This window comes from Dreissena polymorpha, chromosome 7 (assembly GCF_020536995.1).
Source record: "Dreissena polymorpha isolate Duluth1 chromosome 7, UMN_Dpol_1.0, whole genome shotgun sequence".
NCBI classification, from domain to species: domain Eukaryota; kingdom Metazoa; phylum Mollusca; class Bivalvia; order Myida; family Dreissenidae; genus Dreissena; species Dreissena polymorpha.
The window spans coordinates 24715280-24742103 of record NC_068361.1 but is presented as its reverse complement, the minus strand read 5'-3'; the positions used below and the strand labels follow the sequence as shown (position 1 = coordinate 24742103).

Below are 26824 nucleotides of genomic sequence, written 5' to 3'. Positions count from 1 at the left end.
GATCACCGGACATCGGTCACCATTCATCGGTCATATCACCGATCACTGATCACCGGTCAGAATAAGTGATGTCTCATCGCCATCGGATTGGAATTTTTTGGCATGATCTTCTTTTCCGAGCAGTGCTTGACATTGATAACAGACCATATGGATTCCACCATTTTTCGGTCTTTAACTGGTAACGTCACCGGTCATATTATGACTGGTCCGTTCACCGGGCTACAGTTACCGGTCATTGACCGGTCCGGTTCGGTCACCACTTACCAATTACCGGTATTCCGCTGTGTTTTCATCGGTCAATTTTTAGTATCACGGGTATCGTCTACATTACATAGTTGTATACCCCTGGCTATGATTGTATTGAATACTATATTTTATGCATTCAACAACCTACATGACTTTTTGTGTTTTTCAATACTGATGTTCTACTGGCGACGGTTATCAAATTATGCTATATCTGTTATTTGTACTTCTATCTCAACCGGCTACATGCAGACTACTGGTCTTGCAGATAGATCGGCTGAAGTGGGCTCGGAGACTAGCATTGAGGTCGAACATTACTAGTTGACCTCTATTAATTTATGTTCGAGACCCGAAGGATGAATTGTTTTAACCGCCTTTACCTGTCGGCTACAGACTTTGCAGTCAGTGTCACGGAACAGTTGGGACACATTAATGACGCTAGCAGGATTAGCAAGACGACATTTGTATCGACTTCTGCTTTTCTATTGCTCCTACGGCAGTGCATATTTTCAAGCTACTGGAATCAACAAGAGTTCTGATACATAGGATTGACCGCATAGCGGCTACAGTCTTGTAGATGGCTTAGGACCTATTGAACTCAGATCTTAGATCCTAGGATCTGGAGGGACCTCATCTTAAAGTTTCCTCTATTACACTTCTGGCCATAACAGGCCGTCTTCCTATAACTGGTCGTATTCCTTTCGGAATTCGTCCCGGTTAGAAGTCTTGAAGTAAATGGATTAATCAAGTCAGAATTTAAGACTTCCATGCATTCTACCGGCAAGCGTGGACCCGCTTAAGGTTACCCCTAGGGTTTTCACCTTTTTCTGCCATCACACCTCCGATTCCGGAGGTACCACTATCAATCATATTTCCGTACTTCGCAAATCGATGACTTCGCGATCTGTATTATCCAGGATTTTAAAGGCGCCTGTTATTGGTTCAAGAAGAGGCTATATTCTGTAGATAGGTCATAAACTTATAAAGTGTTAAACACTGTCCTATTCTACCAATTTTCAAGTGTGTTTGGAGTGGGAAAGTTCGGCTTGCCGTGGTTTCTTTGCCCACCCATCCTTGACAAATGGTTCCGGTCACCGGTCGGTATTTACCGGTCCGGTCACCGGTCCTTCTGCTGAGACGTCTTTTCTTACGTCCGTTTCAGCTTTATTTTTAAGATAATTATATTAATCTCGGGATTATTTAATGACACAGATTTCCATCTTTTTGTCATTATTTACCACTATTCAGTGGTGTCTAGACTAGAAGATTATCTTGGCAAGAATATAGTTTATTCTACCACAACCTTCCTTACATCTTATACAGATGTGAGCAGATAAGGTTATGGACGATCACATAGAACAACGTATCTTGATTTTCTCAATTATGTGGTATCCTAACGAATATCACCTGCACATCTACATCTTGAAAAGCGAAAATTCTTTTTAGCTGTTTTTCATTTACAACACATTTTCACGATTCCTTTGTGATGGTTTCAACTATCACACATCGGTCGTGGTTTACTTACAGACACGGAGGTGATCATATTATCACTCCTTGTAACTGGAAATCAGGAACTTATTCGTTCTTTGCAAGAACAACAAATTTTCTCTATCGTCTTTCTCATACCAGTTCGTCTCAACGCCCTGTTGGACGTTTTGGTCCTGCAGTTCTTTCTTTCGAATTATTTTTCCGTTGGGTTCAATAATGTAATTGCGCATGCGCGGCAGTGAAGTTGCAGACGAGTTGCATGGTGTACATAGTATATCAAAGAATGTTGTTTACCATCAAACGCTAGTTATTAGCGTTATGCGATATCGTATATCGCAGTGTATACCGGTATGCTGAACAACGTCAACAATGCAGTTCACAGAAATCGATCCAGCAGTGTGTGCGATTGTTATACATTCGTCCATTGACATAAACTGGAATATCTTGCCTTCTTGGTGAGTTTTTGCAATAACTGAGTTTTTGCCATAATTTCATGAAATATACTTAATGAACCATGGGATTATGGTTCTACGACCTTTTAAGTCTCCTGTACAATTATTTTCAGGAAACTTCTTCACAGGTCAAATATCATATCTCACTGAGACATATTTTTACTGATCCAAACATGTGCCACTTCATGTCTGGCCATTAATAACTTTTAGTTATCTCTACAGAAGAACGTTTTTCTGTTAGAGTTTCAATCCTTGTTACTTGTGCAAGGATAATTCCATCAGAACTGTATAAAGGTTCTATGGAAATTCATTTTTTTTACTGGGTAATTGAGAGCATAGTTATTACCTTAATCACTCTGCTAGATACATAGAGGTTTTTCTCATCTTTTTCTTGATGATAAGAAATTTGTTCTTTTCTTCATCAAAGGATAGAGATTATGCTTTCGTATACCTTGTTTTGTGTAAGTCATAGCAACTCTGTGCTGTCTTACCTATTTTGGAACTGATCCAAACTATGGAACGTCAACACTATGTTTTTCGTTCCTTTACCTTCTTAAGCGGTTTTGACTTGTGTAACATGTTGGGATGCTTAATGAGCTCCCTATGAACCTTTTTCATCAGGCTTATTAACAGTTCCAATATAATTTTAAGACGGTTTTCCTTCTTATTATGGCTTTTACCATACGGAGAAGTGAAATTCATGCTTTTTCTGTTGAATACGACCAATTCCAGTTGGATCTATTGTCGTTTTCACTTTGTTGTGTCAGCCAGGATTCCTTGCGTAATATCAAGTCCTCTATATGGCTTCTACCTTCAAGTTTCCAAGTTTTCTTAAACTGGTAGTCATGAAGATGAGGATAAACTTCTTTGGGCAATCAGGGCTTTGAAGTTCTATCTCAGCAGTGTTAGTCAGAAGTCCATTCGAGGTTCTCAAAGACACTCTTCATTTCCCCAAAAAAGGGGGGGGGGAGATGTGTCTGCGGCTTCTATTTCTCGGGGTTAGACCTCGACTAAGGAAAGTTAATCTTATCCTATCTAAGGATTCATTCCTTTTTAGGATCTGACCGCATGAATTAAGAGCTCTGTCTGTTTTGTGGGCATATATTAATCACACCCCACTTTTTGACGTGCTCTAAGCTGTTTACTGGAGGAATCCGACCACCTTGTCATCTTTTTATCTTCGTTTTCTGAAGTGCCAACAATACAATTTGTATACGTTTGGGCTTGTTGTGGTTTCACTAACGGTAGTGTCTTCTTTACGACATAGACATATTACTCTGTCCGGGAAGTCATAATTAATACCGTTTTAACGAAGATTACTTGATATCATTAGCTGATAACCCTGTTTATGGGTTCTACTGTGTTGGGAAAATATATACGAACCTTCCCACCGCAGCTGCAAAATCAGCATACGATAACAGGTCAGTATTTATGACATTAAAACAAATTTTTAAAATAAAATTCATTTTAATTATTAAATACTTACCTGTTATCGGTAAGTCCCACCTCCCACCCCGCTATTTGATTAATATTTTTGTATATATATTGAAAGAATATTGAGGGTTGGTTACCGATTTTTGGCTAGGTTGCATTGCACTATGTTTAACCTGGCCTGTATTACGGTATTGAGGTGGCGGCTTCCCAGTTAAAATTCCGGATGAGTTATTTCCCCTTGGAAAGTATAAGCATACGATAACAGGTAAGTATTTAATAATTAAAATGAATTTTATTTTAAAAATTTGTTTTTCTTAATTAAATGCATGCGATCTTAAATATCGACTCAAATATACATTGTATGCGTTTGTTCGGTTTTAGCTATTTGGTAGACAAAATGGCGTGCTGAGCCTTATGCAGCGTTGTATGTGAGAGCAAGGAACGACAACTCTGCGTGGAGATTGCTATTTTAGGTTACAAAATTCTACATTTAAGAAATGAATTTCTTTGTCCTGATAAAAAGTGCGCGAAAATTGGCGTGAGTGTATTTATTTGTAAATAAAAATTTCGTAGCTGGTACAACATTAAGATCATTTAATTTCCATTAAAAGTTTCGTTGTGCATTTCAACTAAAGTACCGGGGTATCTGGCGCATTATTTGGCATTGATATTTTCTCTTAATAAAATATCATGTAAACACGCTGTATCGTTACTGTTACGCTGTATCAGTTCCTTCATTATTGAAACAATTATTGTATTGTATACTGACTGCACACAAGTGTCGAAACACACGGATGCAATACGTAAATTCGGACAGTACTTAAAGTCGGACACAAGTAAATAAATGATTCAATACTCTTGATTTCTTGAAACTCGGTATTTGTTGTTTAAAAGAGCGATTGCATTGATTAACACCATACGAGTCAATCGTATTGATCATCTAAATGTTTTATTTACGTTTACGACTTAACGTGCTGTCCGAATTTAAGTACACAAACATGTGCACATACATGTAATATCTACATGTAGTATATGATTTTCTTTGGTACATTTACATATAAGTACACGGTGCCTGTACTGTAACATTAATTTACGATATTGACTGTGTACATCAGACTACTTTCTGTTTTATGTATATGTATGTATACATATTATGTATATGTAAATTAAGAAATAAAATAAAGAGGAAAACCTGCCTCTTATCATTTTGTAGGAAAATTTTATGGGCTACCAAATATTTATATTGGTAGCCCAGAGGGCTACCTGAAAAATAAGAAATTTGTCGGACACTGTAATAAGCTCAGTTAGCTTATGCGTTTTTACTTCAGGATTCTGGTGGTCACTGGTTCGTGCCCTGCTGCGGGCTACTTTTTTCCCTTCTTTTATTAATTTTATTTTTGATTTTTTATTGAAGCTTTTAAAATTTAATGTTTACATTAATCAATATAAAGCATTTAATGACGAACTTCAAAACATGCCAAAATCTGTGAAAAGGCTCCTTTAAGTAAAACAATTATTAAAAGTACAGTGTGACCGAACCATGCGAATTCCACAATGTTGTATTTTTTCAGAACCAAAGAAGTCGTCTGTCAAATGTTTATTTCGAATTATCGTTAATCCGAAGTTTTTTTTACGGTCTTGACGACTTCGAAATAACGGTGTTGAAGTGTAGTGCAATTCTTGTCCCGGCTATTTCTCAGCAACTAATGACCGGAATTCAATGAAACTTTATGGGAAGCTTCACTACTAAGAGGAGATGTGCATATTATCAGCGGGTTCTGGTCAGATGATTTTTCACAGAGTTATGGCCCTTTGAAATTTTCTATAAAAAAATTATTGACAAAAAAAAAACTTTGGGGAGCATCACCGTCTCCGACGGTTTCTTGTATCTATCAGCATTAAATTTCGTGTTATTTCAAAAAATGACTTTTGGACACATTAATGCATAGATTTCTGATTTTTTGGAAAGCAGTGATCAATATGTGTTGGTCATTTTTGGATGTCTTTCTGTTAATTTTGTGTATCGGTCAACCCACACATTACTTGCATGGCTCAGTTTACATTCTTTGTGAATGACTATTGTTGATATGACAGGGTCAGTACAACTTTGCTCTCGACATCATCAACTGCGCAAAGAAACGCTTTCCCAAGAAGCAGGCGTACTCGGAGATCTGGATGCAGACAGAACAGGAAGTGCTGTTTGAGCGCACGATCCTCAACAGGAAGTTCGGTGTTGCAGAACTCGCTGTGTTGAATCTCAAGGCATTCAATCCGCTGGAGTCTCAACTGAGGTCAGCCATCTTGTTCTTAGTGGTTTCGGTTTGCTAAATTTGGACCTGTTGGAGTTACTTCATTGTAGGGTTTAAATATTTTATTTATGTGAACGTTGGAAGAAATGGTGAATAATGCTTCACTCCCGGCCATCAGTCAGTTAGCCAGTCTGTCCGCAGCCATCAGTCAGTTAGCCAGTCTGTCCCCGGCCATCAGTCAGTTAAACAGTCTGTCATATGGTCGGTTTGGAGTCTTTTAGATTTCCGCACAATATTACTTTGACCTACTATATTCCCGAGTAGGAGGCTGGTTACTTGCTTGAAAATGAATATTTTTATGTCCCCCACCCACTATAGTGGAAGACATATTGTTTTTGCTGCCCTGTCTGTTGGTGTGATTGTTTGCCCCAACTTTAACATTTTGCTATAACATTTGCAAGATTGAAGGTAGCAACTTCATATTTGGCATGCATGTGTATCTCTGACATGGAGCTGCACATTGTTAGTGGTGAAAGGTCAAGGTCATCCTTTAAGGTCAAAGGTCAAATATATAGCTTCAAAATGGCGCAGAAGGGGACATAGTGTTTCTGACAAACGCATATCTTGTTTTGTTTTTAGCACACCTGATTGCTCAGGTGAGCTTTTGTGACCGGTCTTTGTCCGTCGTATGTCCGTCCGTCCGTCCGTTCGTAAACATTTGCTCGTAAACACTCTAGAGGCCCCATTTCTTTTCCCATCTTCATGAAACTTGGTCAGAAGCTTTGTCCCAATGGAATATCGTCCGAGTTCGAAACTGGGTTGTGCCGGGTTAAAAACTAGGTCACTAGGTCAAAAAAAAGAAAAACCTTGTAAACACTGTAGAAGTCACATTTCATGCCCAATCTTCATGTAACTTTGTCAAAATGTTTGTCTTAATGATATCTTGGTTGAGTTCAAAAGTGGTTCCGATCCGTTGAAAAACATGGCCGCCAGTGGGCGGGGCAGTTTTCCTTATTTGGCTATAGAGTAACCTTGTAAACACTCAAGAAGTCACAATTTTTTTCCAATCATCATGAAAGTTGGTCAAAACATTGGTTCAATTGATGTCTCGGACGAGTTCGAAAATGGTCGAGATTGGTGAAAAAACATGGCCGCCAGTGGGCGGGGCATTTTTCTCTATATGTATATAGTGGCAGTTTTCCCTATTTGGCTATAGAGAAACCTTGTAAACACTCTAGAAGTCACAGTTTTGCCCAATCATCATGAAAGTTGGTCAAACCATTGGTTTTATTGATGTCTCGGACAAGTTTGAAAATGGTCGGGATCGGTGAAAAAACATGGCAGCCAGTGGGCGGGGCATTTTTTCTATATGTATATAGTGAAACCATGTGAACACAGTAGAAGTCACATTTTTGGCCCAATTTTCATGAAATTTGCTCAGAACATTTGTTTCCTTGATACGAGAGTTGAGTTCAAAAATGGTTCCGGTCAGTTGAATAACATGGCTGCTGTGAGGGGCGCAGTTTTCTCATTATGCCTCCCCCCTTTCGAAGAAGAGGGGGTATATTGGTTTGCTCATGTCGGTCCGTCTGTCCACCAGATGGTTTCCGGATGAAAACTCAAGAGCCCTTATGCCACGGATCATGAAACTTCATAGATACATTGATCATGACTCGCAGATGACCCCTATTGATTTTCAGGTAACTAGGTCAAAGGTCAAGGTCACAATGACCCAAAATAGTAAAATAGTTTCCGGATGATAACTCAAGAACACTTATGCCTAGGATCATGAAACTTCATAGATACATTGATCATGACTCGCAGATGACCCCTATTGATTTTCAGGTCACTAGGTCAAAGGTCAAGGTAACGGTGACCTAAAGCAATAAAATGGTTTCCGGATGATAACTCAAGAACGCTTATGCCAAGGATCATTAAACTTCATAGATACATTTATCATGGCTCGCAGATAACCCCTATTGATTTTCAGGTCACTAGGTCAAAGGTCAAGGTCATGATGACCCAAAATAGTAAAATGGTTTCTGGATGATAACTCAAGAACGCTTAGGCCTAGGATCATGAAACTAAATAGGTACATTGATCATAACCCGTAGATGACCCCTATTGATTTTCAGGTCACTAGGTCAAAGGTCAAGGTCACGATGACCCGAAATAGTAAAATGGTTTCCAGATGATAACTCAAGAACGCTAAGGCCTAGGATCATGAAACTTCATAGGTACATTGATCATGACTCGTAGATGACCCCTATTGATTTTCAGGTCACTAGGTCAAAGGTCAAGGTCACAGTGACCCGAAATAGTAAAATGGTTTCCAGATGATAACTCAAGAACGCTTATGTCTTGGATCATGAAACTTCATAGGTACATTGATCAGTACTCAAAGATGACCCCAATTGATTTTCAGGTCACTAGGTCAAAGGTCAAGGTCACGATGACCTGAAATAGTTAAATGGTTTCTGGATGATAACTCAAAAACGCTTAGGCCTAGGATGATGAAACTTCATAGGTACAATGATCATGATGCGCAGATGACCCTTATTGATTTTCAGGTCACAAGATCAAAGATCAAGGTCACGGTGACCTGAAATAGTAAAATGGTTTCTGGAGAATAACTCAAGAACGCTTATGCCTAGGTTCATGAAACTTCAAAGGTATATTGATCATGACTCGCTGATGACCCCTATTGATTATCAGGTCACTTGGTAAAAGGTCAAGGTCACAGTGCCAAAAAACGTATTCACACAATGGCTGTCAAGGTCACGGTGAATTAACTTAGAAAAATGGTTTCCATATGATAACTAAAGAATGCTTACGCTTAGGATAATGAAACTTCATATGTACATTGATCATGACTCGCAGATGAAAAAATGATGAATCTTGACCAGGATGTTTGTCTGGACAATATCTAGGTCAAGTTTGACATTTGGTAAAGATTGAATGAAGCGACTCCTCTCAGGTGAGCGAACTAGGGCCATCTTGTCCCTCTTGTTTATTTTGAGGTAAATAGGTCAAAGTTCAAGGTCACAGGAGCTTGTAGCATCAAAAAGTGTACAATACAATAGACAGTCAGATTACTGTATATACCCATAGTAAACCATCATGGGTTACAATGAACATATAACACTCTTGGTATTTCCAGCAGTAAATGTTCTGGCATTAAATCCTCATTAACATTGGGTTTCAACAGGCACCTGTATCAGTCAGTGTTATTATTCATTTATTGATTTTTATTTCTGGCTGATGTATAAATGATTTTAATCATGAAAAAGTTATGTAAGTTTAGTAGGGGCCACACTTGTTCAGCAAAAATCTGTTACTTAATGTTAATTATGCCAACCATGCCATTATATTTTTGGATATTTGCTAAATACATTTAGTGGTACTCTGTAAGTATGAGCCCCTTGGAGGTCATGTTAAATATTATTGTTGTGCTCTGTTAAAAAGGCGTTTAATGCATGTGCGTTAAGTGTCGTCCCAGATAAGCCTGTGCAGTCTGCACAGGCTAATCAGGGACGACACTTTCCGCCTAAACTAGATTTTTGCTAAGAAGATACTTTCTTTAAACAGAAAATATCATAAAAGTGGAAAGTGTTGTCCTTGATCTGAGATCACACTTTACGTACATGCATTAAACCCCCTTTTTACAAAGAAGGGCTCATCAATATTATTAAATAAATATTGATTTTATTCCATATGTAGTGACGTTTAGAGGAATTATTATAACCCAATAATGCTTTATCTAGGTCAGAACTGTTTACACATTTTATTCATTTCAATTGTATAAAAAATAGCATTTATTTTCCCACAAAATAACTTTGTTTTCAGGCATGCAATTCTCTGCAAAGAGAAAGGGGACATAACCCCTGCATTGACTGAACTGCACAAGTTGCTTGAGACCTGTCAGGTAGATAAGGGGGACCACTCTGTCACAGCTGACTTTAAATGCAGGTAAGTGATGCCTGGTTATGATTGGTTATTATGATTTTAGCAGTTTTTGACAGTATTTCAGTCACATCATGGCAGTCTCAGTCATTTTAAGGCCGTTCGGAAACCCAGTACATTTTTCTGCGTTAGTTGGACCAAGTGTGCATACTTATACTTGTAACTGCCCTTCTTGATTCTGACAATTGAGAGTTAGGGGTAGAATGGCTAACCCTTTACCAATTAGATACTTATTTTTGTGCATTTTTAGTCCCTTAGAAAGTTAAATTTAATTAAAGACCTTTCTTACTTGATTCAAGTTTTAAAGACGTCATAGCCAACCCTTAGATACTGATGAGCAGCAAACATCATAAAACCTGGACAGACTGCGAATTACTCGCAGGTTGTTCTGGTTTTATGCTGTTTGCACATAGCCATTTTCACTTTGCATCTGAGTGGGAAAGGGTTAAGAAATAATTTCATGACCAGTCTCCACGGAGTTATGTCGCTTAAGTGATGACAGAAAGTTGTTGATAAGAAATATGTACTTTTATGATAAGTATATTTGTAAAATGAAGACCATGAAAAAGTTAAGTAAGACGTTAATATATTTTCTGAACTTTGGTAATCATAGATGTTGGTATTAAGCAGTTATGCTTCTTTGAAAACCAAGTCTGAACTTAATTGAGTTATATTTGTTATCACAAATTAGTAATAAAAACCATACCACTTGTCAAAAGATCATTGACAATGTTGTATGCACTTGTGAGCCTATAGGTATTATTAAATGGACTAATTGTTCATATTAAGAGTGATATTGTTGTATTGTCTTTATTTATAAGCCTTTCAAAAAATTTTGACCTATGCATAACAATTTTTAATTACAAAGGGAAGCCTGTAACAATCAAACAAAAAATGAACATAATTTGTAAGTCTTTGCTGCAATATGCATTAAATACTATGTCAGCTGATCGCCTATAATATACATATACTTTCTTCTTACAGGGTTTATCTGGAGCTGGGAAGCCTGTATCGTCAGACGGGCAACGCAAGCAGTGCCCAATCTTACATACTTGAGAGTATGACACTGGCTAAAACCCACCACCTCGAGTACATGACTGCTCTTGGAGCTGTACAGTTGGCCTCCGTACAGGTATGACACTCCCTAAAACCCACCACCTTGAGTACATGACTGCTCTTGGAGCTGTACAGTTGGCCTCTATACAGGTATGACATTCCCTAAAACCCACCACCTTGAGTACATGACTGCTCTTGGAGCTGTACAGTTGGCCTCCGTACAGGTATGACACTCCCTAAAACCCACCACCTTGAGTACTTGACTGCTCTTGGAGCTGTACAGTTGGCCTCCATACAGGTATGACACTTGCTAAAACCCACCACCTTGAGTACATGACTGCTCTTGGAGCTGTACAGTTGGCCTCCGTACAGGTAGGACACTCGCTAAAACCCACCACCTTGAGTACATGACTGCTCTTGGAGCTGTACAGTTGGCCTCTATACAGGTATGACACTCCCTAAAACCCACCACCTCGAGTACATGACTGCTCTTGGAGCTGTACAGTTGGCCTCCGTACAGGTAGGACACTCGCTAAAACCGACCACCTTGAGTATATGACTGCTCTCGGAGCTGTACAGTTGGCCTCTATACAGGTATGACACTTGCTAAAACCCACCACCTTGAGTACATGACTGCTCTTGGAGCTGTACAGTTGGCCTCCGTACAGGTAGGACACTCGCTAAAACCGACCACCTTGAGTATATGACTGCTCTCGGAGCTGTACAGTTGGCCTCTATACAGGTATGACACTCCCAAAAACCCTTTACTAAGAAAGTGACGCAGATGTTCGGCGTCTTCCCCTACCAGAATTTTTCCCCTAAAAATACAATTTCCCCTCCAAAAATATAATTTTTCACCAAAATATAATATTTTACCCTCAAAAAGATGTTTTTTTTCTTTTGGGAAGTCGACACTTATCCAAGTTGTACCATGTACAACTACAACGATCTCGCTCTCTCTCTCTCTCTCCCGACGAACGCTCAAATCTGGGAATCCCAGTGGTTCTATATATAGCTCTTAAATTACGTCATGGAAACCGGGCAACTAATCGTATTAATCATGTGACTATTTTACTGGATTCCGGTCTTGCGCGAGAAGGGTGTTTCGTCAATTAATTACCGGAAACCAGTCGAATTTTCATCCAGGTTATGTGAAAGCCAAAATATAAACGTTAAAACAGAAAAAAGTCTCACAATTGGCATTCATACACGAACAAAATAAAACGTTCGGACTCAGAAAATATTAATTGCGTTGACGCATTTTTTAAGAATGAATCATCAAAAACCGTTGAAACCCAGCAGGATTCGAAAGGTACATGTAATCAACATCGATTAATACTGTCGGATTATTGTGAAAGTGAAAGTAGACAATCGGCAGCTGCCGCACCTTTCCCTTCCAATACTGTAGCAGATCTAGATCGTCAACCCATTCATCATGAAATTGAAATCATAATATTGACATCGTTCCCCGGCCCCAGTTGAAAACATTTCCCATTATTAGATCTACACCTGCAACTTTATTTAGGACTTTGACTTTAATATCATACTTGTTCATGTGTTTAAGAACAAAAAGGTCAGAGACATGCCTCTTTTTCTAAAAAAAAAAAACCCTGAAGTTTGTAGGTGAGTTATAGACATTGAAATGAACAGGTTTTTTTTCCCCCAAATATGTTTCTTTCGCGCTCCATTTTCCCCTTTTACCCAGCTTCCAGCGTCTTCCCCTTTTTCTAAAAAAAACCCCTGTCTTGGAACTGTACAGTTGGCCTCCGTACAGGTAGGACACACCTTAAAACTCACCACCTTGAGTACATGACTGCTCTTGGAGTTGTACAGTTGGCCTCTATACAGGTATGACACTCCCTAAAACCGACCACCTTGAGTATATAACTGCTCTTGGAGCTGTACAGTTGGCCTCTATACAGGTATGACACTCCCAAAAAACCACCACCTTGAGTACATGGCTGCTCTTAGAGCTGTACAGTTGGTCTCCGTACAGGTAGTACACTCCTTAAAACCCACCACCTCAAGTACATGACTGCTCTTGGAGCTGTACAGTTGGTCTCTATACAGGTATGACACTTCCTAAAATCCACCACCTTGAGTACATGACTGCTCTTGGAGCTGTACAGTTTGCCTTTATACAGGTATGACACTCCCTAAAACCCACCACCTTGAGTACATGACTGCTCTTGGAGTTGTACAGTTGGCCTCTATACAGGTATGACACTCCCTTAAACCCACCACCTTGAGTACATGACTGCTCTTGGAGCTGTACAGTTAGCCTCTATACAGGTATGACACTCCCTAAAACCCACCACCTTGAGTACATGACTGCTCTTGGAGCTGTACAGTTGGCCTCCGTACAGGTAGGACACTCCCAAAAACCCACCACCTTGAGTACATGACTGCTCTTGGGGCTGTACAGTTGGCCTCCATACAGGTAGGACACTCCTGAAAACCCACCACCTCAAGTACATGACTGCTCTTTGGGCTGTACAGTTGGCCTCCATACAGGTATGACATTCGCTCAAACCCACCACCTTGAGTACATGACTGCTCTTGGAGCTGTACAGTTGGCCTCCATACAGGTATGACAGTGTTAAATCTTTTGAGCCTCGTTCTGGTAAAAATTGGGCTAATGAATGTGAGTAAAGTGTTGTCCCATGCTAGTATTTGCAGTCTGCATAGGCCTATCTTGGATAAAACTTCACGTTTTTATCAAACTTTTCGTTTTAAACAAGTATTTTACAAACAAAAATCAAGCTTAGACGAAGTGTCCTTCCAAAATAACCTGTGAAGAATGCCTTAACCCAGTTTTCACAGAACATGGATCATATCATTTAATGGCATCACGGAGTACATTTAAAAAAAATCCATATGTTGAGATGATGATGAACCTCCCCCACCAAGCCCCGTTTGTTATCCCCCGCCCGGAGCCATATCTTGGAAGTGCTTTGGCGGATTTTATTGAAACTTGGTATGAGTATATATATGGATTAGAGGATGATGCACGCCAAATGGCATTGTACACATTCTGTTAATAACAGAGTTATGGCCGGCCATGTGTATCTTAAAAAAATTTTTTTTTCAGTGGTTGGATTTTTCCGCAGATCTGCGGATTTCCACGGATTGGGTTGTCCCGGGGGTCACTTTTGACTTTTGAGATTCGCGTAAATTTGTTATTAAAAATGTGGGGGAGAGGGGCTACCACCGATTCCGCGGACGTATTTCATAAGCGGCCTGAAATATCCGCGGCCTGCGAAATCTCTCCGCACTTTATCCCTGGTAGATTCTGACTAAGCATTTTTAAAACAAGCGATATTATTGGCTGTCGTTTCCCAATGTTCCAATTAAAATCGTTTTCTTAAAATGTGTTTGGTATTTCTTAGCTGATTCGTTTGCGAATGGCGCTGTTGTGAAGCTAACATTAAGATTATTGAAATGACAAAAAGCAATCGAATAAACGACTGACATCACCTAGTCTGATAGGAAAAATGAAATGTGTTTGTCAACGAAAAAGACTACGTTTTAGATACAAGCAACACATATTTTGTTAAGAAATGTGCTCAGTGAATTTGTGTCAGGGAAACCAGTGTTTGCAAATTGGAGTTTAGTGTACTTGCAAAGTACAGTCAAGTTACCATTACCGGATCAGTAGCGTAATAAAGTTGTTCTGGTGAAAAGCAATAAATACTTTGAGACTTCTTTTACACCAGTTTGATTAAAAATTACCTTTGATTACTGTTTCAGCGAATATGTTATCTTGTATCAAGACTTTACCCATGACGTTCTTGTGTGAATTATCTGTTGAAAATCCTAAATAGTCTTTTAGATTGAAAACATATTGGCATCTTATAAACCATGTAAATTGTATAAATGATATCTAATCATCGATATTGAACATTGAACATAAATAAAACATTCAGATTGAGATCATTTATTGAAAGAATCAACAAGATTTGCATATATTTTAATATAATATATTATCAATACAACACTGTATTATGTGAATTGGGAATAAGACATCAATTTGGGAATAAATTGTGTTTTATCAAAAGTGCATAATATGCAGTTTTATATGTTGCATTTATCTAGTTTTACAAATTATAATTAAAACATATACTTGCATGTATAATAGCATCATTTAAATTGATTTTACTTCAAAACTGGATTTTTTATTAATTTTAAAAAAAAATCCTCATGAAATGAAACTGTGTCCATGCCGCGCATGGACACGGTTTAAAAATACTAGTACACTTTAAATGATACAAATTCAATCACTGTTAATGAAAAAGTCATGGAAAATTTGTTATTAAGCTTAAATTATAGATAATATATTACAAAAATATATGTAGATCATGCAATGAATAGTTTTGTTTGAGAAAATCACCAAAATGATGTCCATTCCCAGTTTGATGTCTTATTCCCAATTCACATAATACAGTGTTATACGCATATTATCAAGCTTGATCCGTTATCACCCTAATTCTTCATTTCATTTAAGGTGTTGCAAAATCTTAAAAACGAATCAAAACTGAAATGAACTTTTGCAGCCAGAAAGACTACTAAATGGCCTTTAAATTGATGCGTAAACTTCTAACTTTCCAACTGAGTTATAGCGTGTGGCCGCAAATATTGTTCAACCTCGATTTGGAAACGTAACGGAAGTCAACAAAGGCGTATACACATGTCAGCAAAACATACCAAAATGTTTGACAAAAAGTAGCTCCGATTACGACTCAATCATTGCGTTTTAAAGAACAGGCCTTGCAGATGCTGTGTGCAAACAATCATCTAAAGATGTCAACTTTTTATCGCGATACGCTGTCTTGAACATCAAAGTGATCCGCTATGGGTAATGATCCGGTAATGGTAACTTGACTGTAAAACAATTCAGAAGTGGAGTATGGTTCAAACATGGAAATAGACAAGCAGGCATGCCTACAAACATGATTTGATTTATATGTTAGTGGATCTGTGTATAATCAGATTCATATGCATATTCTGCTTTATTATGTTTGTCACGCTGTTCTGAATCAGTAAATTGAAATAGCATTGAACTAAAGATGTGAAATGCAAGATATTGAAAGATAAACAAGTTGAATATATTAATTTTACTCAGTTTAATACATCTTTCACACAAGAAGAACACTCAAGTGTGTTTGTTTATATTTAGTCCATTATCTGTAATTCAATACATTGAAAAACTGCTGCTATTGATCACAATAAATACTGACTTTACTGTTTACTTTGCATCCTCAGTATGTTAAATGTGAAGTTTCACAGGTATTTATAAAGAAATATTGTTATGAAGTTCAAGATGTTGTTTATTTTAATGTCTGTTTTAAGGTTTGTCATTGCGTTATGCGCGCCATTAGCATAGTGAAAATCAGTTGACAGAATTTTCCTCCCCTCTGACTTTGCCTCAATCACACCCCTGTTTTTTGTGTGTCCGGAGCCATATCTTGAAAGTGCTCTGGCCGATTTCATTGAAACTTGGTATGAGTATATATATGGATCAGAGGATGATGCACGCCAAATGGCATTGTACACCATATGTTAATAACGGAGTTATGGCCCTTTGTATCTTGAAAAAATGCTTTTTTGAGTGTCAGATATAACACTTTTGTTTCCAGAAGCATATTGGCGGGGGATATCAATTCAACGAATTTGCTTGTTTGACATATTTTCAGCTTATGATACAACAACTTCCCTACATATTTTCAGCTGATAATGCCAATCTCCCACCAAGCCCTGTTTGTTCCACATATTTTCAGCTGATTATACAACTACTGCTCTACATATTTTCAGCTGATGATGCTCTACACATTTTCAGCTGATGATGCAACTCCCCCACCAAGCCCTTACGATGCTGTATCAGTACATGCTGTCCCTACAGGCCCATGGCACGGTGTATGACCAGGCAAACTACCTCATGTGCTACGTCAAGTGTAAGGTCGCCATAGCAACCAGGCAGGCGGGCGACAAGAAACGCGAGGGTAATCTTGAGATTTGCCATCATTTTTGTATCATTTTGGAGGAGGAGTGGGTCTGTTTATCATAAATGACTACGAAGTTGTCCTATTTTGTTTTTAATCCTTGCAAAAAGCATTTTTATTATTCAAATGATGACTTATAGATGAAGGATGTTCAATGCGAACGTTGTTTTTAATGTACCTTTGGACGTAAAAGGCTCTTCAATAATTTGAAAAACAAAAAAGGCTCTTCATTTATTTGAAAACCAAAGAAAATTAGGTACATTTAATTTTACTCTAGTCCTTTTTATCATCTGCTGTTTTTAGCTCACCTGATTGCTCAGGTGAGCTTTTGTGACCGGTCTTTGTCCGTCGTATGTCCGTCCGTCAACATTTGCTCGTAAACACTCTAGAGGCCACATTTCTTGTCCCATCTTCATGAAACTTGGTCAGAAGCTTTGTCCCAATGAAATCTCAGCCGTGTTCAAAACTGGGTTGTGCCGGGTCAAAAACTAGGTCACTTGGTCAAAAAAAGAAAAACCTTGTAAACACTGTAGAAGTCACATTTCATGCCCAATCTTCGTGTAACTTTATCAAAATGTTTGTCTTACTGATATGTTGGTTGAGTTCAAAAGTGGTTCCGATCCGTTGAAAAACATGGCCGCCAGTGGGCGGGGCAGGGCCCGTATTCACCAACTGATTCTTAGACTTAAGAATGTAGAATAGACTTAGAACCAAGAAAAATGTGTTCAGTGTTTGAATATATACACGACTTCACTGTTGATTATTAACAAAATTTTCTTTATGATAAATAATATAGATAGAGATGTTAACTGCAGAGTTTTACTCAAAATTACAGAAATTCTTGAATATTCTAATTTAAAATTTTTTCTTTATTCTTTGACTTCAGTCTAAGAATTGTTTGGTGAATACGGGCCCAGTTTTCCTAATTTGGCTATAGAGAAACCTTGTAAACACTAGAAGTCACAATTTTTGCCCAATCATCATGAAAATTGGTCAAAACATTGGTTCAATTGATGTCTCGGACGCGTTCGAAAATGGTCGAGATCGGTGAAAAAAAATAGCCGCCAGTGGGCGGGGCATTTTTCTCTATATGTATACAGTGAAAACATGTCAACACTCTTGAAGTCACATTTTTGGCCCAATTTTCATGAAATTTTGTCATAACTTTTGTTTCCTAGATACGTGAGTTAAGTTTGAAAATGATTCCAGTCTGTAGAAAAACATGGTTGCCAGGGGGACGTGGCAGTGTTCCTTATATTTATATAGTAAAAAGGCTTGCAAACAACACTTCTAAATATTGCATTTAAGAATACAGTAGTTACTCCCCTTTGATTATTAATGTTTTCATAATAATACAGTGTACCGGTAGTTGTGTTTCATTTATGTGTTAATTGTTATTCGAGGTTGGATGTTTTTATGCCCCCTTTCGAAGAAAAGGGGGCATTAGTGATCGGACTGTCCGTCCATCCGTCTGTCTGTCTGTCCGTCTTTCCGTCACACTTTGCATTTAGGTTTCCAAACATGCTCATAACTTCTATGTCCCTTGAGATATAACCTTCATATTTGGTATGCATGTGTATATGGACAAGGCCTTTCCTTACGCACACATTTTTTTATAGCCCTGTGACCTTGACCTTGAACTTTGGGTCCGCGTTTAGGTTTTAAAATCTGCGTTTAGGTTTCGAAAAATGCTCATAACTTCTATGTCCCTTGAGATATAACCTTCATATTTGGTATGCAGGGATCATCCTAGAGGGCGAGGTACTTTGTCACCTTACGATGTTTGATATCGCTTTCTGATTACATCAAAGCGAAAACAAAATCGCAGACATTTTCTTATATGATCTCCTTTACTAATCTGCCACACGTGTGCGCAATGCCGTCACTAATACTGTCATTGTTTGCTGTGTGCAATTATCAGTTATCTGATCTACTGATAGCGAGAGGATTTGCTACGCATCACTGACCGCTGATGCAAGTCGCCTTGGTTTATTCCAGTTGAGGCATTGTGTACACGCCTGTCTTACCGACAATAGTGTAATTGACGTAACCATCTATGTATAGAATGCCAGGCTCCCGACCTCGTTTACAGTTTTTCAATCGGCTCTTGTTATTTGTCAAGGCTGCCTTGAACCAATACAGCCATTGTTCACATGATGGTCATTTATTGTTATGCTTGACGATTTGTACAACTTAAAACAGTCCGAATCTCACTGCTAAATTTCAGTCATAATATATTTGAGTACTGAGCTTAACAAATATCACAAACAGAGAAACAGACTTACACATTAAAAGTTTGATCCAAAAACGCAGTCAAGCACGTGGGGACATTCCATTAAAAGTCAATAACGCCATTTAAGCATAAGAATTACCGGCACGCGACACTCAGTTGGGAGAATTACAATTTGGGGTATTTCAGAATGTACGTGTGTGTTACATCAATTTATGTATTTATAATCGAATAAAACACAACAAATCTTGAAATAATTAAGCTATGGCCGGCATAGAACATAAACATGTATTGTTGAAGAATCTCCCACGAAATGTTCTGGAGGTTTTTAAGAGTACAAGTTACCCTCTGTCGTTAGTCAAATTGCAAATTAAGACTGCTGCATAATGCGGAATTAATTGGGATAAATTGCCAATTTAAATTCAGTTAAAAATGTGCATATGCGATAAAAATCGAATAGAAATAACCAAATGCTAAACAGTGACTTATTGTGCGCAAAGGGGATAAAATATAGCATTACGAATATATACTATTTGTATTGTTATTGTTATGCGTTTATTATATCGCCATGAGACATTGTCCGGTCTTTTAATTATTGATTTCTGATTGGTACTGACATGAGCAGTAACTGATGAAACCTCTTCGGTACTGTCTGAAACCCGTACAATCTATGGATGTTGCTAATGTCCTTAATCTTGCTATTTTAAACTATCTATTAGCAAAGTAAAGCACTGCAATATTGTATTTTAAAGCAATATGTCAACCAAATAATATATTGATTGCGTATTTGCTAGGTAACAGGTTACTGGTTTTAATTTTCTGCCGTCAAACGATATGCAGAAGACGTATATCGACATGTTTTTGGACAGTCGTTTTTGATCCGAATGGTTTGTCGATTGTAATTATTTTTTTACGTCCTTTATAACAATTTTTTATAGAATGACGAATAAACATGCAATGTTACAGATGGTCTGGTTGACAATATTTCGCAATGTACTAACCAGAAATTGCACCTAGAAAGACTAAAAAAAGAACAATATGCTAGGGTTCTGCCCTATATTCCCTTTATCCTACATCCTCAGGCTCTTGGCTTAAGTAGTAATTACATATGAATGAAATGTGTATTTTGGCCAAATTAAAGACACGTTTTACAGTTTTTAAGAGAGCAATATCTCTTTAACATCATGGCAGTTTAAAATAAAATGTTTAGTTTTAGTTAATGTTTCAGCATATTTTATTCCAGATATATGTATGGTTATTAATTGTGAACCATTACTATTAAAGTACCTTTACGCGTGTGATCAAAGGTCCGCTCACTTCTCCCCAATACCATTGGAAGGAGAAGTCACTTCTCCCTAAAATTTTGGGCTAGGATGATCCCTGGGTATGCATGTGTATATGGACAAGGCCTTTCCATCTAAATATGGACTAAGGTTTTCGAAAAATGCTCATAACTTCTATGTCCCTAGAGATATAACCTTCATATTTGGTATGCATGTGTTTATGAACAAGGCCTTTCCATACGCACAAATTTGTTTACCCCTGTGACCTGCGCTGTCCGTCCGTCCACATTTGGTTTGTAAACACTCTAGCATTCACATTTCTCAAGCATTCTTTATCAAAGTTGCTGAAAGATCTCAGTCAAGTTTGATGATGAGCAAAATCACATAATTAATGCCATAATGATTGCCCTTAGATTGTCCAAATTTTCATTATATTATACAAAATCCTTGTAAGCAAAGTTTGATGTTTGATGTTTGGGGGGGTCAACTCAAAATATAGGTCACCATTTCAAATCTTACAAAAACAAAAACACTCCCTACGCCAGAGCTTTGGTTCAATAATGATGAAACTTGACCAGGATGTTTGTCTGGTCCATATCTAGGTCATGTTTGACATTAGGTAAAGATTGAATGAACCGACTCCTCTCAGGTGAGCGAACTAGGGCCATCTTGGCCCTCTTGTTGAAATATCAGTAGGTCACATAAACATTTTCATCATAAATTCTTACATACAATACAATAATTGTTTCAATAATGAAGGAACTGATACAGCGTAACGGTATCGATACAGCGTGTTTACATGATATTTTATTAAGAGAAAATGTCAATGCCAAATAATTCGCGAGATACCCCGGTACTTTAGTTGAAATTCACAACGAAACTTTTAATGGAAATTAAATGATCTCAATGTTGTACCCGCTACAAAATTTTATTTACAAATAAATACACCCACGCATATTTTCGCGCGCTTTTTATCAGGACAAAGAAATTCATTTCTTAAATGTAGAATTTTGTAACCTAAAATAGCTGTACACAACGCGTGCAAACCGTGGCAGGTTATTTACGCATGTTGCAATACGACGGTCCTGATTGGGAGCTTATTTCATCATATCTTTAAATAGAACCATATGCCGAAATTCATTTGACACTTTAGAAAATTTCAAACGTTTGTGTTTATGACTCTTATCGTCTATATTACCCACCCATAATTTGGTTTTAAAAATATAAATCGGGCATATATGGGATTATTGATTAACAGTATATTAATCCAATTATTAATTGACAATGCAAACTAATTAGCAGGTGTTAACCGCGTTTACAAAGTTGTCATTTATATTCGTTTTCGGTTTCGTTACCGTTTTGAAGAATCCGCTATTGTTTTGATTTATTTAATGTTTGGCGTCCTTGTATATTTAACGACATCAAAAACGTTGTCGCTATTACTCATTGTTGCGGTTAACAAAGAATTCCAAACTGCGAAATGATGTTGCATCATGTGCGCCAATTATCCAACCGGCTCTCATTATATTATTAGCAGACGACAAATGTTGATTCTGATTGGATGATTAAAATACACTGTTACTGTTTAAGACATTACCGCAAGTGATCGGTGACTGATTAGATAATTGATTGCACTTTGTTATCGGATTATACGCAATACACAGTGCAAAAACACATGGTCAGCGTGTTTATTCTATGTATGTCTGTCAATAAACCGGGCTACCGCTCTTATAGATTTATAGTAGCCCGGCGGGCGTCAGCTGGAAAATTTCAGTAGCCCGATGAAAAATTTTGGTAGCCCCCGGGCTCCGGGCAATGGATTTGTCGGACACTGTACAAATGTACATACAATTTTTGTCACAAATTAGAGGTTAGCTTTCCCGTGGAACACTCTTTACTGCGTGACCATTCTTACATCTATATAACTGATTTCCCATATTTTAGGCTTGCTATCCTGCGTGAACAGTCTTAACCGTGTGACGGAGTTGTATCAGAACTGTGAGGCATTCCTTCATGTCAAGAACCCAGTGTATCTACAGGCACGACTGTACCATGAACTGGGATTCACAACCGAGAGAAATAGATGTTCACACCAGTACAGACAGATCGACCAGCAGTACCCGACACTTTCACACATTTCTGTCAATGTAATTTGAATATTTCAGCCATTATTGTTGCTGCCATTGACACATTTCAGATGTTATTGTAAGTACCGTGTGAAAATTTCTCCGAGACCGTATGCTTTCCTTGTGTAAGAACCCACCTTAAATAATTACCGGTAAATGCAATTTGATTATTTCAGACAGTATTGATGCTGCCATTGAAATATTTCACATGTTATTGTGAGTAAGTAACATGTGAAAATTTCACCCTGACTGTATGTTTTCCTTGTGTAAGATACCACCTTAAATGATTAAATGCAATTTGATTATTTCAGACAGTATTGTTGCTGCCATTGAAATATTTCAAATGTTATTGTGAGTAAGTACCATGTGAAAATTTCACAGATTACCTAAATGCCCCTGAAATATTTCACCTGCTACTGACAATGCTTATTCAATATTTTCACAGATAATTGTTGATGACATTTTAAAAATTTACATAACTATTCATGTCATGTGAACATTTCATAAATAGCTTACAAAAGCATGTGAACAACTTTTTAAAGCCAATTTTCTTAAATAGGGGTTTAAAAGTAAACACACATAAGCATTTAACACTATAATAAGCGGTTGTAAAACCAATGAAGGACATAAATAAAACGACTTAATATTTTTAGTTATGTGATAATACAATTTGTTGCTTAAATAAACAGGTTATTCAAATACAGGTGTTTGTTCTGACTGTAAACAAGTAGCCAAGTATACCGTAAATATGTATAAAATTCGAAAAATATACTGTAAAACCATTAATATTAGTCTTCATGATCTTGTGGCCTTTTTTATCCCTGCCGAAAAAAAATTTGAAGGGTATATAGAAATAGTCTTCGTTCGTCTGTGCGTCCGTCTGTCCGTCCTTCCTTCCGTCCGAAACTTTGTCCAGAGCATAACTCCAAATCTATTCAATGGATTTACTTTTAAACTTAGAATATAAACATATGGCAACTAGGAGAAGTGCAGTGACCAAGAACCATAACTCTATCTACCTTAGTTTTTGAATTATCTCCCCTTTTATATAATTTCATAGTAAATTTTTGTCCGGAGCATAATTCCAAATCTATTCAATGGATTTACTTTAAACTTAAAATATAAACATGGCAACTAGAAGAAGTGCAGTGACCAAGAACCATAACTCTTATCTACCTTAATATTTGAAAAATCTCCCCTTTCATATAATTTCATAGTAAATTTTTGTCAGGAGCATCACTCTAAATCTACTGAAGGGATTTACTTGAAACTTAAAATATAAACTGATGGCAACTAGAAGAAGTTCAGTGACCAATAACCATAAATCTATCTACCTTAGTTTTTAGATGGTCGCTTAGCGACCGTCTAAGGTGGTTAGTAAAAAATTCAGGTCGATACGGCTTAGCTACTAGGAGCCCAATATCCGCTTACTATGCATATCCGCGCGAGAAAGAGTTGTATAATTTATGCAAGAGGTTTGAGTTCTCCAATTATATTCATTCACAGATGGAAACATGATATTAATATCGCGTTAAATGCAATAGTTTCAAACGGTGCTTTTATAGAAAAGAATCAATAAACAATGATCGTATTGTACGTGTCGCGGAGGAGATTGTTTATGAATGAATAAAATAGTCCACTTTCTGCAGCGTCTTCATGACGTAGTATTTATGCTCAGTCCATTCATAATATGAGGCTATTGATAGAAGCGCCTGTCGATAAGCAAAGGAAAGTCCACGGGCGATAACAACGCAATAGGTTACGCTCTCACATACACCTCAATGACGTAGTACAGGTCGTAAATTGAGGCTATTAATAGATTCTGGAAAAAGTTAACGCTTATTTATATTCTCAATTTATAAAGCGTTGAACATAAGTTCAACAATAACTTCAGCGATACGATAGACAAAAACAAAAAATGTTTCATAATCGCTAAACCCAAATATAACAAACAATTTATAATAATAATACGAATGACCTGTTTCGTAACCTCGTTCATGCTACTACAGCGGGTATTTCTGGAAAACGTTCTGTGGTTCTCAACAGATAGCGGCGATCTTTTGTATTTACGGGTGCTAGCAACGCAATAGTAAAAGGTTAGTAGAAGGTTTAGCTTGTTTATATTCACAGTTCTCAATACATAGACAGTTGGATATGAGTTCATCAATTACTACAGGCATACTATAGGCAACCTCGAAAATGCTTTATAATCGCTAAAACCGAAAACAACTAAATATTTTATATTAAATATATTTATAACAATAAATATCTTTTAAAAATGTAGTCGGCGTATACGCTGACTTTGAAATAAAGTTTGCAATTTACTTTTCTAAATAAATAAATACAATTAAACAAAAGTTAAACTATTGTGTTGTGTTTTTCACTGTTAAGTTGCATATTCACCGCATAAAATGTGTGTTAGCATTGTCAAACCACACAGTGTGAGTAGATAAAAAATATACTACGGGAGAGCACTTCATATGTGTCCTCATATGCCTTGTTATGAGTATCTTTCTTCACTATCGAAATATATCGTATGTTGATATTTGATTTAAACGCAGTTTTCTTTCGACACATTTAAATCACACGTCAATAGCGCCGTCATGGGAAAATGGGTTTTATGCGTTTCGGCAAGCGTTCGTTAAACCCAACATGTGCTTTTGCGCAGTCAGGCCATAGGCGATTGTGTTCGCTATAAACTCACTCAATATATTATGATTCATCTTACCAGAAGGAGAGATAGCTGAGTGGGCTATTTATATGATGGGCGCATATGGAATAAGACCCATTTTCGCATGACGAGGGTCATTACAAATCTCATTGCGAATTGAAAATGCCAATTTTAATAACAATGCGTTTTGATACAAAATTGAATTCAAAATAGCAAACTTGATTATAATGGCAGCCTATCCACACATTAAGGAATGATTTCTTGACGTGCTGACCAAGTACGGCAAACATTGTGGTATGATAATTAAACGATTTTCTCTTATCGTGACACTATATTATTTCGCTAACGATTGTTTTCTCATCTTGGAGGCGAAAGTGAAATTCTGCGAGATGGATTGTAACGCGTAATTGTAACAGGGCCACAATTTGTGTCGTTTGAGCATACAGAGAGTAGTCCGGAATTCTTTACACTAAACAGTGCTACATCCTTTGAATTGAGCACATACGCAGTGATGTAGCAAAAATTCAGAGGTTGTATCTCGAATCAGCTAATTAAATATTCGAAAATGTTCATGCGTGTCTGTTGGCGTTATGTAAAAGTCACTAAGATGAAAACTGAGTAAAACAGCTACGCCTAAAAGCGCATTAGTGCTCTATACCTATGTTTATGTCAGCGTTGTTGACACCATGTGAACTGCTCGGGTAACAAGTAAAGTATAAACAGCAATGTTTATAAACTTTTATTACTCCATATACAAGATACGAAGATTATTGTATATTTTGAATTTGTATATGGTGTCAAAAATTAAAAGTTTTGTACACGGAACTTTCATTATGAATTTATATTCTTGGTGAGATAGTTATTTGATATTAGAAAAAATATTCCTTTAATATGATGATGATTGCAAATTTTCTTTATCTTAAGTTCTCATTACCATTTTCATCATACTTTCTTTGCTTTCAGAACGTCCAAAAAGCATGTTGTTTTTATTTTGTCTTAGTAATTTCTATGAAATAATAAGGATGATAAAAAGTGCACACAAAACTCGACCCGTGTGCTATGACACACACTTTATAAAGTTGAATGGCGTGTGTTCATTTCAAACTTGCGATTGATTTTGAAAAATGAATTGCGTGTTAAATTATGCAATAGCGAAAATCTTCAGTGCCGTCAGCGCTTTGATTTAATTATATCCCCTTTTATATAATTTCAAAGTTAATTTTTGTCCGGAGTATAACTCCAAATCTACTGAAGGGATTTACTTAAAACTTAAAATATAAACAGATGGCAAATAGGAGAAGTGCAGTGACTAAGAACCATAACTCTATCTAACTTATTTTTTATGCTCCCCCAAAAAATTGGGGGGAGCATATAGTCGCCGCTTCGTCTGTCCGTGCATGTCCGTCTGTCCGTGCACAATTTTTGTCGGGTCTATTTCTCAGCAATTAATGACCGGAATTCAATTAAACTTTGTGGGAAGCTTCACTACCAAGAGGAGATGTGCATATTATCAGCCGGTTCTGGTCTGATGATTTTTCACAGAGTAATGGCCCTTTGAAATTTTCTATAAACTACATATTGTGCAATTCTTGTCTGGGCTATCTCTCCCCAACTACTGACTGGAATTCAA

The 26824-nt window shown here is 37.3% G+C and overlaps 1 protein-coding gene across 9 annotated transcripts in view; it reads left to right on the top strand.

Annotated features, from left to right (window-relative positions):
• LOC127838701 (anaphase-promoting complex subunit 5-like) overlaps nucleotides 1–26824 on the top strand; it is a 93520-nt gene that overhangs the window by 21320 nt on the left and 45376 nt on the right. For 4 of the 9 annotated variants that reach the window (XM_052366604.1, XM_052366603.1, XM_052366606.1 and 1 more), the window contains 5 exons: nucleotides 5712–5908; nucleotides 9713–9835; nucleotides 10814–10961; nucleotides 16722–16884; nucleotides 22342–23222. In XM_052366604.1, the coding sequence (XP_052222564.1) occupies nucleotides 5712–5908; nucleotides 9713–9835; nucleotides 10814–10961; nucleotides 16722–16884; nucleotides 22342–22553 (843 nt within the window). In that variant the 3' untranslated portion in view covers nucleotides 22554–23222. Of the gene's footprint in view, nucleotides 1–5711; nucleotides 5909–9712; nucleotides 9836–10813; nucleotides 10962–16696; nucleotides 16885–22341; nucleotides 23223–26824 lie in introns of those variants that run through there. The other 5 variants (XR_008029914.1, XR_008029915.1, XM_052366607.1 and 2 more) reach the window with 3 other exon arrangements.